The sequence below is a fragment of the Canis aureus genome, chromosome 6, assembly GCF_053574225.1.
Source record: "Canis aureus isolate CA01 chromosome 6, VMU_Caureus_v.1.0, whole genome shotgun sequence".
Classification (NCBI taxonomy): Eukaryota; Metazoa; Chordata; class Mammalia; order Carnivora; family Canidae; genus Canis; species Canis aureus.
In genome coordinates this window covers 56,107,247-56,122,811 of record NC_135616.1, presented here as the reverse complement: position 1 = coordinate 56,122,811, position 15,565 = coordinate 56,107,247, and the positions used below count along the sequence as shown (strand labels likewise).

The window sequence follows — 15,565 nt, the reverse complement described above, 5'->3', positions numbered from 1 at the left end:
TCACCCCAAGATTGCTAGAACTCATACAGCAATTTGTCAGTGTGGCAGGATACAAAATCAATGCCCAGAAGTCAGTGGCATTTCTATACACTAACAATGAGACTGAAGAAAGAGAAATGAAGGAGTCAATCCCATTTAAAATTGCACCCAAAAGCATAAGATACCTAGGAATAAACCTAACCAAAGATGTAAAGGATCTATACCCTAAAAACTATAGAACACTTCTGAAAGAAACTGAGGAAGACACAAAAAGATGGAAAAATATTCCATGCTCATGGACTGGCAGAATTAATATTGTGAAAATGTCAATGTTACCCAGGGCAATTTACACGTGTAATGCAATCCCTATCAAAATACCATGGACTTTCTTCAGAGAGTTAGAACAAATTATTTTAAGATTTGTGTGGAATCAGAAAAGATCCCGAATACCCAGGGGAATTTTAAAAAAGAAAACCATACCTGGGGGCATCACAATGCCAAATTTCAGGTTGTACTACAAAGCTGTGGTCATCAAGACAGTGTGGTACTGGCACAAAAACAGACACATAGATCAATGGAACAGAATAGAGAATCCAGAAGTGGACCCTCAACTTTAAGGTCAACTAATATTCAATAAAGGAGGAAAGACTATCCACTGGAAGAAAGACAGTCTCTTCAATAAATGGTGCTGGGAAAATTGGACATCCACATGCAGAAGAATGAAACTAGACCACTCTCCTTCACCATACACAAAGATAAACTCAAAATGGATGAAAGATCTAAATGTGAGACAAGATTCCATCAAAATCCTAGAGGAGAACACAGGCAACACCCTTTTTGAACTCAGCCACAGTGACTTCTTGCAAGATACATCCACGAAGGCAAAAGAAACAAAAGCAAAAATGAACTATTGGGACTTCATCAAGATAAGAAGCTTTTGCACAGCAAAGGATACAGTCAACAAAACTCAAAGACAACCTACAGAATGGGAGAAGATATTTGCAAATGACATATCAGATAAAGGGCTAGTTTCCAAGATCTATAAAGAACTTATTAAACTCAACACCAAAGAAACAAACAATCCAATCATGAAATGGGCAAAAGACATGAACAGAAGTCTCACAGAGGAAGACATAGACATGGCCAACATGCACATGAGAAAATGCTCTGCATCACTTGCCATCAGGGAAATACAAATCAAAACCACAATGAGATACCATCTCACACCAGTGAGAATGGGGAAAATTAACAAGGCAGGAAACCACAAATGTTGGAGAGCATGCAGAGAAAAGGGAACCTCTTACACTGTTGGTGGGAATGTGAACTGGTGCAGCCACTCTGGAAAACTGTGTGGAGGTTCCTCAAAGAGTTAAAAATAGACCTGCCCTACGACCCAGCAATTGCACTGCTGGGGATTTACCCCAAAGATACAAATGCAATGAAACGCCGGGACACCTGCACCCCGATGTTTCTAGCAGCAATGGCCACGATAGCCAAACTGTGGAAGGAGCCTCGGTGTCCAACGAAAGATGAATGGATAAAGAAGATGTGGTTTATGTATACAATGGAATATTACTCAGCTATTAGAAATGACAAATACCCACCATTTGCTTCAACGTGGATGGAACTGGAGGGTATTATGCTGAGTGAAGTAAGTCAGTCGGAGAAGGACAAACATTATATGTTCTCATTCATTTGGGGAATATAAATAATAGTGAAAGGGAATATAAGGGAAGGGAGAAGAAATGTGTGAGAAATATCAGAAAGGGAGACAGAACGTAAAGACTGCTAACTCTGGGAAACGAACTAGGGGTGGTAGAAGGGGAGGAGGGCGGGGTGTGGGAGTGAATGGGTGACGGGCACTGGGTGTTATTCTGTATGTTAGTAAATTGAACACCAATAAAAAATAAATTAAAAAAAAAAAAAAAGACTCCTAACTCTGGGAAACGAACTAGGGGTGGTGGAAGGGGAGGAGGGCGGGGGGTGGGGGTGAATGGGTGACGAGCACTGAGGGGGGCATTTGACGGGATGAGCACTGGGTGTTATTCTGTATGTTTGCAAATTGAACACCAATACAAAATAAATTTATTATTAAAAAAAATAAAAAATAAAGTTGGAGGTAGGGGGGCTCAGTCTTACAGGACTGAACCCTTACCCTGTGGGGTCTGTGCTAACTCCAGGTAGTGCCATAACTAAATTTTAGGACATCTAGTTAGTATCCACCAAGTTGAACAATTGATTGATATGGGAAAACACCCACCCATCTGCTGTTAGAAGCAAAGTGGTGTGAATCATAGTAAAGGAAACAAAGTTTTCTTTTAACAGTTCTATGAGGTAGTATAATAAAACTTCACACTTCAGAGATATAGAGTATCTTGCCTAAGGTTAAACATCTAGGAAACGGTAAATTGAGATACAGCCCCAGGAAGACTAAACTCAATCCAATGTGTGATTAGCGAACATGACTTCTGCACTTTGCATATACTTCTACAGCTGCATGTATTTCCCAGTGGCATAATATTTTTACCACTACATTCTAACTCCTTAAAGACAGAGAACATATATTACTCATTCATGTAGCCCCAACTCCTAGGGTAATGCATATCACATTGTAGCACTAAGTAAATGTTTAATAAACTAAGCACTGAAAATCATTTCTAAAATGGGTAATGGCATCTCAGAAAAACTATAAAATAAACTATACTGGCCTTTGATCCTCTCTCCTCAATTTACTAACACTTCACATCAAGCAGGAATGCCCTCTAGATTTCTTAATCTTCCTCTAATAAAGTCTAGCCAAAGGAAAGAGTCTTATTAAACTCATCAATAATGAGGACAATAAGACTGGTAAAAGTTATTAAGGTCTATTTCCTGGGGATACTGGCATTTTAACAACTAACAAAGCTTTAAACCAGTGGAATCAGTATCAAATAATAAAATACTAGATGTTCATTACTACTAGAAAGGTTTTTCGGCATACATCTTTTGGACAAGCAGTTTCAAATGATTCCATATAAGTAGTGTGCTCTTCCCAGATCAGCATTACACATCACGGCATTTCAGCCGCTAAGAGCCTGTTTGGAGGGGTAAAATGCACTGCTAATGTTTCAAATATTATGAGTCCCTAGATCTTATTTCTAAGTTCTTCACATATAACGCTAATGTATCTAATGATGTCAACAGTCATAGATGATGCAAATAAAGAAGACAAGTTGAAGTGAAATATAACAAAATGACCAGGATTCATACAGAAAAATTTTCACAGAAAAAAAAAATCCCAATTTTAGTGTTATGCCCTAGCATATTTCACAAGGATTAGTTTTAGGGCCAACTTCTTAGGTTTAATTCCTGATCTACTCACTAATAACCTTCCTGTGCCTATGCTTATCTGAAAATTGAGGATAATAATGGCACCTACACATCAATGCTGTACTGAAATTAAATATACTAATCCTTTGAAAATGCTTAGAACAGTGTACAGCATGTAATAATATAGTTGCTATCATCACTATCACTTATAATAGTCACAGAAGTTGCTGTTATTTCCAACAAGAATGGAGAGATCTCCTTGAATAAATGGAGAACTGAGTAGACATGACAGAAAAACCCTTTCAGAGTACTTAACATAACTGACATTTACAGAGTATTCCACTCAACAACTGCAGAATATACATTCCTTACAAGCACTCTTGGAACATTTACCAAGATGGACCATTTACTAAGACACAAAGTAATTTAAACAACTTAAAAGGACTGAAATGACACAGACTATATTCTCTGATCAAAATGAAACAAAATTAGAAGTCAGTAGCTGGAAAAATTACAAATATTTGGAAATTTAAACAATATACTTCTAAACAACTCATACATCATAAAAGAAAAATATAGGATGTAGAAAATATTTCAAATCAAATGAACACACAAAACATCAAGTCTTACAGGTACAGCTAAATCAGTTGTTACAGGAAAAGTTATAACCTTAAAAATGAAAAGGCATCAGAAAAAAAAAATTTTAATCAGTGATCTAATCTTCACATGAAGAAACCAGAAAAAGAAAAACAAGTTAAATCCAAAGCAGGAGGGGTGGGGGGGGAAAGAAATAAAGAAAACAAAAGGAGTAAGCAGAAAACAGAAAAACAATAGGGAAAACAACTGAAATTTGATTTTTTAACAGAATATCAATAAAATTAACAAACCTTCAGCTAGGCTAATTTAAAAAGGAAAGAGAATATATAAATTACCAATATCAAAAATAAAAGCAGATAAATTGCCAATATCAAAAACAAAAGCAAATGAATCCTAAAGACATTAAAAAGAAAAAGACAATGTTTTAAGCAATAAATATCCTTGATTAAACTGAAAACTTCTTGAAAGATACAAATCACCAACAATGACTCAAGAAGAAATAAAAATAATAAGCAGGATAACACAGTATCTACTAAAGAAATTAAGTTGATAACTAAAAGCCTTCCCACAAACTAAACTATAGGCCTATATGGTTCCACTGGCGAATTCCACCCAACATTTAAGGAAAAAATAGTAATGATCTTAAATTCTTCAAGCAAATAGAAGATATAAATTCCAACTAATTTTGTGAGAATGTTACACTAATACTAAAATCTGACAAAGACATTATAAGAGAACTATAGACCAATATTCCTCATGAAAATAGACATAAAAATCATTAACAAAATATCACTAATTCAAATCTAGTTTATATATAAAAAGAATATTATCATAACATATATAAAAAGAATACCATCATGGTATTAGGATAAATGGGGCTTGTCCTAAAGAAGGCAAAGTTCATGGGGGAAAAAACACTCAGTGAGGCAAGAAAAGGAAATAAAAGCATTCAGACTGGAAAGAAAGATATAAACTGTTTTTATACATTAATTACATTACTGTACATGAAAAACAGGGACTTATAAAAACTAATAAGCGAACTTTTAGCAAGGTTGAAGGAAACAAGGTCAATATACAAAAAGCACAATGTTCTTTTCTAGCAATGAACAATCAAAAATTTAAATTTTACAAAACATATCTTTCAGTCACATAAAAATATTAAATACTTAGAGATGAGTGTAACAAAATATAAATAAAGCCCATATACTAAAATGACCTAACACAGCTGAGAGGATTAAAGAAAAGCTATATACCTTGTGATATGCCATGTCCACTGATTGTAAGACTTGATTTTTTTTTTTTTTTAAGTTTTTATTTTTAATCACCCGGTGCTCATTATGACAACTATACTCCTTAATCCCCAACACCTACCCCATCCCCTCACCTATCTCCCTTCTGGAAACCATCAGTTTTCCCTCTAAAGTTAAGAGTCTGTTTCTTGGCTTGTCTCTTTTTCCTCTTTGTTCATTTGTTTCTTAAATTCCACATATGAGTGAAATCATATGGTATTTGTCTTTGACTTATTTCACTTAGCATTACACTCTCTGGCTTCATCCATGTTGCTGCAAAAGGCAAGCTTTCATTCTATTTTATGGCTTAATAATATTCCACTGTATATATACCACCTCTTCTTCATCCATTCCTTAACTGATGGACACTTGGGCTGCTTCCATATCTTGACTATTGGAAATCATGCTGCTAAAAACATAGAGGTGCATGTATCCTCTTGAATTAGTGTTTTTGTATGCATTGGGTAAATACACAGTAGTGTGATTCCTGGATCATAGGGATCTATTTTTAACTTTCTGAAGAACCTCAATACTGTTTTCCACAGTGGCTGCACCAGTTTGAATTCCCACTAACAGTGTAACAGAGTTCCTTCTCCACATCCTTGTCAACACCTGCTATTTCCTGTGTTGTTAATTTTAGCCATTCGGACAGGTGTGAGTTGATACCTCATTGAAGTATGGATTTGCATTTCACTGATTCTAAGTAATGATGAGCATCATTTATGTGTTATGTTAACCATCTGCATGTCTTCTTTGGAAAAATGTTCGTATCTCCTGTACATTTTTTAATTGGATTTTTTTTTTTTGGGTGAGTTATAGCAGTTCTTCATGTATTTTGAATACTAACCTTTTATCAGATATGTCTTTGCAAATATTTTCTTTCATTTCATAGGTTGCCTTTTAGTTTCACTGATGGTTTCTTTTGCTGTGCAGAAGCTTTTATTTTGATGCAGTCCCAATAGTTTATTTTTGCTTTTGCTTCCCTTGCCTCTTTTTTTGCTTTAGCTCTTTGGGGTCTTTTGTGGTTCTATACAAATTTTAGGATTGTTTGTTCTAGTTCTGTGAAAAAATGCTGGTGGTATTTTGATAAGGATTGCTTTAAATATGTAGATTGCTTTGGGTAGTACAGACATTTTAATATTTGTTCTTCCAATCCATGAGCATGGAATATCTTTCCTTTTCTTTGTGTCATCTTTAACTTCTTTCATCAGTGGTTTACAGTTTGCAGGTACACGTCTTTCACCTCTTTGGTTAGATTTACTACAAGACAAATTATTATTTTTGGTGCAATGGGATTGTTTTCTTAATTTTTCTTTCTGCTGCTTCATTATGGTGTATAGAAATGCAAGGGATTTCTGTACATTGATTTTGTACCTGTGACTTTACCAAATCTATTTATCAGTTTTACCAGTGTTTTGGTGGAGTCTCTCATGTTTTCTATACAGAATATCATGTCATCCGCAAATAGTGAGAATTTTACTTCTTCCTTACCGATTTAAATGCCTTTGATTTCTTTTTGTTGTCTGATTGCTGTGTCTAGGACCTCCAATACTATGTTGAATAAAAGCAATGAGAGTGGACATCCTTGTCTTGTTCCTGACCTCAGGGGAAAGGCTCTCAGTTTTTCCCCATTAAAGGATGACAAGAGCTGTGGGTTTTGTACATATGGGAAAGGCGCGATAATGTTAAGATAGCAAGTTTCCAAAGTGATATACAGATATAAGGCAATCCCAATCAAAATCAGAGTATTTTTCTACAAATTGACAAATTACTGCTAAGATTGAGATGCAAATACAAAAAAAGTGAAACAGACAAAACAACTTTGAAAAATATTAGAAATCTTACATCAGACTTTAAAATTATCTAAAAAGCTATAGTGGTCAAGACTGTTTGGCATTGGTATAAAAACAAACCTAACAAACAACGGAATAGGATATAGAGTCCAGGAAACAGACTTACAAATCAATGGTCAAATTATTTTGGACAAAGGTTAACAGCTAATTCAGTAGATAAATGGCAGTCTTTTCACCAAATGATGACAGAACAACTTGGATATCCATGTGAAAAAGATGTCAGAAGAGGATCTCAAGCTTTATTTCATGCCATACATAAAAATTAACTCAAATGAGTCATAGGCTTAAACTCTAAAACTCTAGAAGAAACCGTAAGAGAGCATCCTCACAACCTTAAGGCAAGATTTCCTCAACGTGACACAAAAAGCACAAAGACATATAGCCATCAAAACTAAAAAATTCAGCTCTTCAAAAGGCATTGTTAAGAAAAAAAGAGACAAGCCATTGTTGGGGGATGGAATATTTGGAATAAGTGTATCTGACAAAAGACATATTCAGAATATATAAAGAATTCTTGTAACTCAATAAAACAAAATATGAGCAAAAAATTGATTTTATAATGAAGATATATAAATGAACAATAAGCTAAAGAAGCTCAAAACCATTATATGAAATGCAAATTAATACTGCAATGAGTTGCATCTACATATCCACAAGAATAGCTAAAATTTAAAAGAATGATAATACTAAGTGTGGCAAGGTTGAGGAGAAATTGGAACACACATACATTGCCAGAGGGAAATTAAAATGATCAAGCACTTTAGAAAACAGTTTAGTTGTTTCTTATGAAGCATACACTTACCATATGACACAACAATTACACTTCTAGTTATCTATCCATGATAAATAAAAACCTATGTCCACACGGAGATACATACATAGCAGCTTTAACTATACTAGCCAAAAACTGGAAACAATTCAAATCCCCAAGGGATAAATGGGTAACCAACTTGTGGTATATCCTTATAAAGGTCTATTGTATCACAATAAAAAGGAATAAATTACTGACACACACAACATGGATGAATCTCAAAAACACTGTTATATGAAAACTCTTACACAAGAGCACATACTGTACAATTTCAGTTAGATGAAACTCTAGAAAAGACTATCCTAATCTATAAGGACAGATTACTGCTTATCTGAGGCAGAGCCTGGGGAGGAAATCTAATATATAGGGCAGCCCCGGTGGCTCAGCGTTTAGCACCGCCTTCAGCCCAGGGCTTGATCCTGGAGACCTGGGATCGAGTCTCATGTCGGGCTCCCTGCATGGAGCCTGCTTCTCCCTCTACTTGTGTCTCTGCCCCCCTCTCTCTCTCTCAATACCTCTCTCTGTGTGTCTCTAAGAAATAAAATCTTTTCTAAAAAATCTTATATATTCTTGAAATGTATATGAATATATAAATCTTAGCACTCTTATTTATCTAGTCACATATGTGTGTGTATACATACATATTTACATGTACATGTATATATACACATACACACACATACATACACACAAGAAAAAGCTTATTTTTTATCAGGCCTCAAGGAGGAAGAATTCTTATCACGATTTATTAATAGTCACTGGGAAGAATGATGACCACTTTCTATATAGATCCTTTATTTACTCTTACATAGCTGAATAATCCTTTGGCTCAAAATGACAAGGGAATTCTTTGATAGAACAATTAAGCTACCAAAAAAGCAAAGAAAAGAAGGGAGGGAGGGAGGAAAATATTCCATAATAAAATATGAAAAGATACTCAGGAGGCAAATATTTTGAATACTGTTCATATAATCTTCAGTAGAATATGCTACAAAAAAATAGTAATAAAAGTTGTGTCAAACCACCACTCTGAATTTTCTGAAGACAAAAAACACAATAATTGCAAAGTATGTAGTACATGAAGCCTAACTGAGCCACAAGTTTTTTTTAATATGAAAGTGGGTAAGTGGCTTCTTTATTTTTTTCACTGCCCTGAATCACATTTCAAATATTATAGTCTATGAACCAGCAAGCATTATTAAATTTGGGAAATGGCAGGACTAAATAGTATATAAAGGATATCCATTATTCAACTAGAAATTTTATCTTCTTTTCACAAAACTGATACTATTAGGATTCTAATTATTTTTCACTGTTATAGTCTTCCCTCACTACAAAACAAAAATTATGTATTTTACCTACTAAAATTGTCTAATTTAGGGATGTCACAGAAACCCTACTTTTGTTAATTTAGTACTAAAAATAATTTTATAATCTTACTGAGTCACACAATACATTCATATATTTTGGTAGAAATAACTATGACAATCCCAGGTATTACTTGGAAATTGTTTTATTATAACTTTATAAAGATATGCTATTTCTGTACCCTGTCTTTTTGGTTTTAAATAACTGTATATAAGAGGATGTTGTTTTATATATAAAATCAATATTTGTATTAAGTATATGGATAGTTCACAGGGACACAGTACAAATTTCTACTGAGAAAAGTACATAATTATTACACTAGCTGGGATTTTTTATTTCCATAACCTAGTGTAGATTTTTCAAATTTTCTATTGGTTGACTGTATCACTTGATTATTTAAGGAATTTTATCACTCTTTATCACTACTTAAGAAATTATCTTGGTATTAAAAAAGGAATAGGAAAAAATATATATATATGGGTTATTATATGCAAAGAACAAAAGGTCCTACCTGTTTCAATCTCATGAAGAAAGTCTCTGTGAAAGTCTTTCTACTGAAATACCAAAATCGCTCATTTGCAGGATACACACGTACTACTGTTTCCAGGAGAAAGCGCACAGGCTCCACCACCTCTGTGACTACCATATCCACTGCCACAGTCATGTATACTCGTTTATCTGCAGTAGAAATTTTCCATATGTTATGCTGGCTTTATTAATATCTGATTATTCAGGAAAGCAAAGATTTCCCACTTATGAAAAAATTAAGGTTCTTTTCAATCAACTTACCTTCTATGTTTAATTTTAAATGTTGTATGGTCACTTTGATTAAATAGGTAACCACATTTTTCAAGTATGTTTCTCAATACTCATGACTCTATTTAAATCAATTGTCAAAATCTCCTCTGACAGGGACACCTGGATGGCTCAATGGTTGGGCTCTGCTTTCAGCTCAGGTCATGATCCTGGAGTTCAGGGATCCGGAGGGAAGCCTGCTTCTCCCTCTCCCTTTGCCTATGTCTCTTCCTCTCTATCTCTCATGAATGAATAAATAAAATCTAAAAAAAAAAAAAAAAAAAAAAAACCTCCTGACTACCTTACTTTTTCCTTCCCCAAATCAGGTCCTTAATATAAAAAGTAAGGCAAAATGTCCAGAATGTCTTTTATACTACCCTTTCAAATTTCCCAGAAAACCTCTAGAAATTCACAAACATTTGCCCTTTCATCTTATAAAAAAAGATATAAGAAAGTATTCACTTTAATGAGTTGCATGGAAAAGGACTGTCAAATTAGAAAAGATGTTCAACCTTTACTATGTTAAGTTTGTACAGGAAAATGTTACTTAAATGAATATTTCAATGTTGTCTGATTTAAAAGAAGACCCTGGAGATCTGTCAGTATCCTCATTGTCCTCTCATTGTATGTTGAGGAAAATCACTAAGGCTCTGATAAAATAGTTCAGTACAGTTACATATCTTTATCAGAGTCCTGGCAAGTAGTTTTAGACAATAGTATAGTTTTATGAGGCAAAATTTCAGTTATTATTTAAAATGTTTAGTTGGCCACAGCCTTCCTTCCAGAATCTTCTAGGCTAGTGTCTTTTCACTATGATAGGTTGAAATTTGGGTTTTATTTTATTTATCCTGCTTAGGATTCATCAGGGTTTTCATTTTCTTTTCTCTTTTTTTTTTTTTTTTTTTTTTTTTTTTAGGTAGCTCCATGCCCAACATTGGCCTTAAACATTCAACCCTGAGAATAAGAGTCTCATGCTCTACCAACTGAGCCAGCTGAGCACCCCTCACTGGACGTTTCAATCTGTGGTTTGGTTAATCCATATTGTCATTTCTTTGTTATTTTTGAAGTACTTTTTAAATGTATTTTGTCTAGCATTTTTAGTTCTTAAAGTTCAAATGATCAAGCTGATCACTAGAAGAAACCTTCAACAGTGTTTTTAAAAAACATTATACAACATTCTATTAATATCAATTTCAACAAAAAAATTATCACTTTTTTTTTTTTTAGATTTTATTTATTTATTCATGGGAGACACAGAGAGAGAGAGAGGCAGAGACATAGGAAGAGGGAGAAGCAGGCTCCATGCAGAGAGCCCAACATGGGACTCGATCCCGGGTCTCCAGGATCACGCCCTGGGCTGAAGGCGGCACTAAACTGCTGAGCCACCTGGGCTGCCCAAATTATCACACTCTTATTAAATAAATACCATCTGCCAATTCAAGAGAAACAAGGATTCTATAGACACTGTACTTACCCTATCAGACCAAGGGGAATACTTAAAAGTGTAAGAAACAATAATACAACACATAAATAGAATACACTACTTGGTGATATAGTGAAAAGATCCAAGACATTTCATCTCCAGAGCTTCAACTTCTATAAAAAAATCAAACTGATTCATGAATCCTCTGAGTAATTTATAATCTTAAAGCTACCATTTGGAAATTTTAGAAATCAGGTGTTTTTTGTGGCATATGAAATAATTTTTTTTAAGATTTTATTTATTCATGAGAGACAGAGAGAGAGAGAGAGAGAGAAAGAGGCAGAGACACAGGCAGAGAGAGAAGCAGGCTCCATGTAGGGAGCCTGATGTGGGACTTGATCCCAGGACTCCAGGATCACACCCTGGGCCAAAGGGAGACACTCAACTGCTGAGCTACCCAGACATCCCAAGGCATATGAAATAATTTTAATTTAAAATAACTTATCTAAAAAAAATTAAATAAATAAAAAAATAAAATAACTTATCTTTTGGATACGAAATTTTAAGACTTATTTGAGACTTATTTGAGAAAGCATGCACATGGACGTGCACACAAGATGCGGAATTGCCCTCCCTTTCTTCTCTCAAATAAATAAATAAAATCTTAAAAAATAGAAGACCAAATATGTATTTAAAAAATAAAATTAAACTGAACTATGTGTCACATTAAAAACAGATAAAAACTGCTTTTATAACTTACTATTTGAAGTTCCTATATTTTAATCTTTCAAAATTATCAACTGGCTCATTTTTCTCATTTTCATGTTTACTTTCCAAATGATTCTAAGACAGAAGTTATAGGCTGGTCTTTATAAACCTGTCTCCAGAATTTACAAACTGTGGGTATAAAAATTATTTATTTCTAAAATATGAAAGGTTATGTAATCATCATTATTTTTCTCTCTTTTTAGCCCTCATTGTGAAACAGCTTAACGTGTGATCAAACATGTGCAATTTATGGAGCTGGTAAATACTCTTGTTGAGAAAAGCTGAGAATAATTATCATTTAATGCTCTTCATTAATATATTTCCACAGCAATATTCACTAATGCTCCTTTCCTTAATGATTTCCAAAAATCCACTGTGGGTATAAAGTAACTAATATAAGATGAAAGATTAAGCCAATTGATCCATTATTTTCTCAATATAAATTATTGGTGGAATCACAGCAAATATTTAGTATAACATAACTTTAGCTATAACTCATGAGGTAAAAATTTAAATTTTAGTTTAAGGACAGATGGCAGACGGGTAAAAAACACACAATTGGCAGATATCTGGATAAAGTAGGAACAAAAATAAACAAAATGGGAGAATGACAAATGCACTAACCTCATAAGCTATGCAGTTTAGTTTAAGTTCAGCACTAGATATGTCAAACAAAATGAAAAGGTAAACAACTAGGAAAAAAGTGTTTGCCACAAATGAAATCCTAAATATACATACTAAGATCCCAAAGATCAAAAGACTGGAATAAAAAATTTAAAAATGAAAAATATAAGTAATCTATAATAAGGAAAAAAGAGGTAGCATAGTTATCAAAGATACGCAAAATTCCAGAACTTGATTTCACCATTTCTTTCATACTCTCTTCCATTATTGTCCTAAAATAAAGTAACTCTTTAATAACATATGAAACACAACCCCAAATACTTTCTATATAGTCTAATAAAACTAATTCACATGTCTTTGGGGAGGATTCTTTTGAATGGTGCAGGTTTTCCCCATTGATGCATAAAGTATTAAAAAAAAAAAAAAAGAACTTCAAAATCTAAATAAGAACAACTTCATTTTAAATAAGCACCAGAATGTTTAAAAACACAACCAAACAACACTGACCATAATATAAAATTTAAAGCAAATAATAATGAACACTGTGAGAAAATTTACCTTTTGGGGTTTCTTCATTAAGTGCCAGAAATATTGGTGCATTGGGGTTCCACATGCCAGTAATAACATAAGCTCTCCCATCATAGCTCTTTCCCATGGATTCCTGTAAAAGTTCAGACAGAAATCACTGAGAATATACACACCAAGAAAATCACCATTTTAAATTATATCTTACTATAAGTAATCTAATTTATTAAAATTTGGATTTACAATCAAATGGGATTCATTTTTTGGTAAAATTTCTGTCACCCTACAAAAGCATTTCTTTCAATGTTAAATTATCCTTGAGCTTTCCTCAGAGTTTCTTTTTTTTTTTTTTTTTTTTTTTTTTTTCCTCAGAGTTTCTATTTAGAGGCACATACCTCTTGGAAAAAAGGGGTATACCTTTATATGCTGGGTCACAAAAACATAATATTGGTCTGAAGTTACATTTAGCTTTATCTTAGGTTGCTTGTCAAAATTTCATATACCTACACCTACAAGGATATCCAATTTCTATTAAAGCTATGTATATATCTCACTGAAGATATTTTTTCTTTTTTTTTAAGATATTTTAATTAATAGCTACTCAAAGGAAAAGCAGTATTTTTCTTCCAAAGTTCTAATTTATAATATATTTTAAAGTATTAATTTACTTTATCACAATGCCTCTCAAAGTTCATACTTTTCTATTATCTATATCAGATAATGTACACTTTCTTACGATCAGTAATCAATGTTAGGAGACTAATAAAGGTTTGTAATCAACACCCAAGTTGATTAACTTATCTCCCTTTCACTAGCTCCCTCTTTCCCTTCCATCCTTCTCCCCTTCTTCATCTCCTCCACTCTTTAAGACATCCATCAGCACACTCCTGACTCTCACTGAAGCAGCCAGCAGTTCTTATAGTGAAAGCAGGATCACATACAGCTGTATGTATGAGCATGGGGCAAGGGAAAGGGGGGGGGGGGTGTTAGAGGTGTTCCCACAGGAAAACAGCACACAGCATACAAGTATATGCATGCGCAGGAGTATTTACTATGGTACTTTAAATTTTCTGTACCCATTTCCTCATATTATGAAGAGAGAGTGCTGAAAGGAACAGATGAAACAAAAACTTTTTTACAGTTTTACCCCCACAGACATGCTTCTCTGAAACCTTATAAAATTATTTCAGTCATTTGGTAATTACAATGCAAATTTTCCTAGTATATTGGTGGTATTTAGCCAAATGAACTGTCGGCTTGAGTTTAGGAACCCTGCGTTCTAGAGATGAAGTATACTCAAGGCCATGTAAAGAAAACTCACTCAGCAACTTGATTGAACACATGCATATATTCATTCATCTTCACTCTCTGTCTCCATCTCTCTCTCCCCACCCCTTTCTCTCTCTCTCTCCCTATTCCTTTCCTCTCTATTTTCTCATTAAATTCCTATTCAGAACAAGTATGGGCATCTGACCCCAGAAAAACCAATCAATTTCTGGAAAGAGCTTGAGCTGTGCTTGAGTCTAAAAAGATGAACTAGTCCAATCAAAAAATTTCTTTCCATTGGCAAATACCAAGGGAAGTGGGCAGTTAGCAGTAGAGCTGAAAGTTTTATTCAGAGATCAGGCCCTGACAAGCCACATATCAAGTGAAGTGATAAGATAACAGAAATTATAAAGTAGGGAAGAATACATAAAGAAGAGCAGAGTATTAAGAAACTGCTAAGTGGTGAGAGAAATGGAGAAAACAACAACAACAACAAATTCATTAAAAATGATCGTCAGCGGTTTAGCACCTCCTTCAGCCCAGGGCCTGACCCTGGAGACCCGGGTTCGAGTCTCACGTCAGGCTCCCCGCATGGAGCCTGCTTCTCCCTCTGCCTGTGTCTGCCTGCCTCTCTCTCTCTCATTCTCTCTCTCTCTCTCTCTCTCTCTCTCTCTCTGTCCCTGGGTCTCTCATGAATAAATAAATAAAATCTTTAAAAAAAAAATTATCATGCAGTCCAAACACAAAAGCAGATACTGGGAGGCAGGGAAGGAGAGAACGAAAAGGAGGAGAGAGAGAGAGAAGGGAATGGGGGGTGGGGGGGAGAGGAGGACAAGGTAGGAAAAGGTGAGAGAAAGAGAAAGTAAAGAAACAGAGAAGGGGAAGGAGGTACAGAAAGAGAGGGAGGCAGAGCATCAGAGCCTGCCTGGGAGCTGGGGCAGCAGTAGAAAAAGAGCAA

At 34.5% G+C, this 15,565-nt stretch overlaps 1 protein-coding gene across 6 annotated transcripts in view; it reads right to left on the bottom strand.

The window, feature by feature from the left end:
- Positions 1-15,565, bottom strand: part of RABGAP1L (RAB GTPase activating protein 1 like) — a 735,225-nt gene that overhangs the window by 602,619 nt on the left and 117,041 nt on the right. For all 6 annotated transcript variants that reach the window (XM_077901749.1, XM_077901744.1, XM_077901747.1 and 3 more), the window contains 2 exons: positions 13,375-13,477; positions 9,718-9,884 (listed from right to left, as the gene is read on the bottom strand). In XM_077901749.1, the coding sequence (XP_077757875.1) occupies positions 9,718-9,884; positions 13,375-13,477 (270 nt within the window). The remainder of the gene's footprint in view (positions 1-9,717; positions 9,885-13,374; positions 13,478-15,565) is intronic.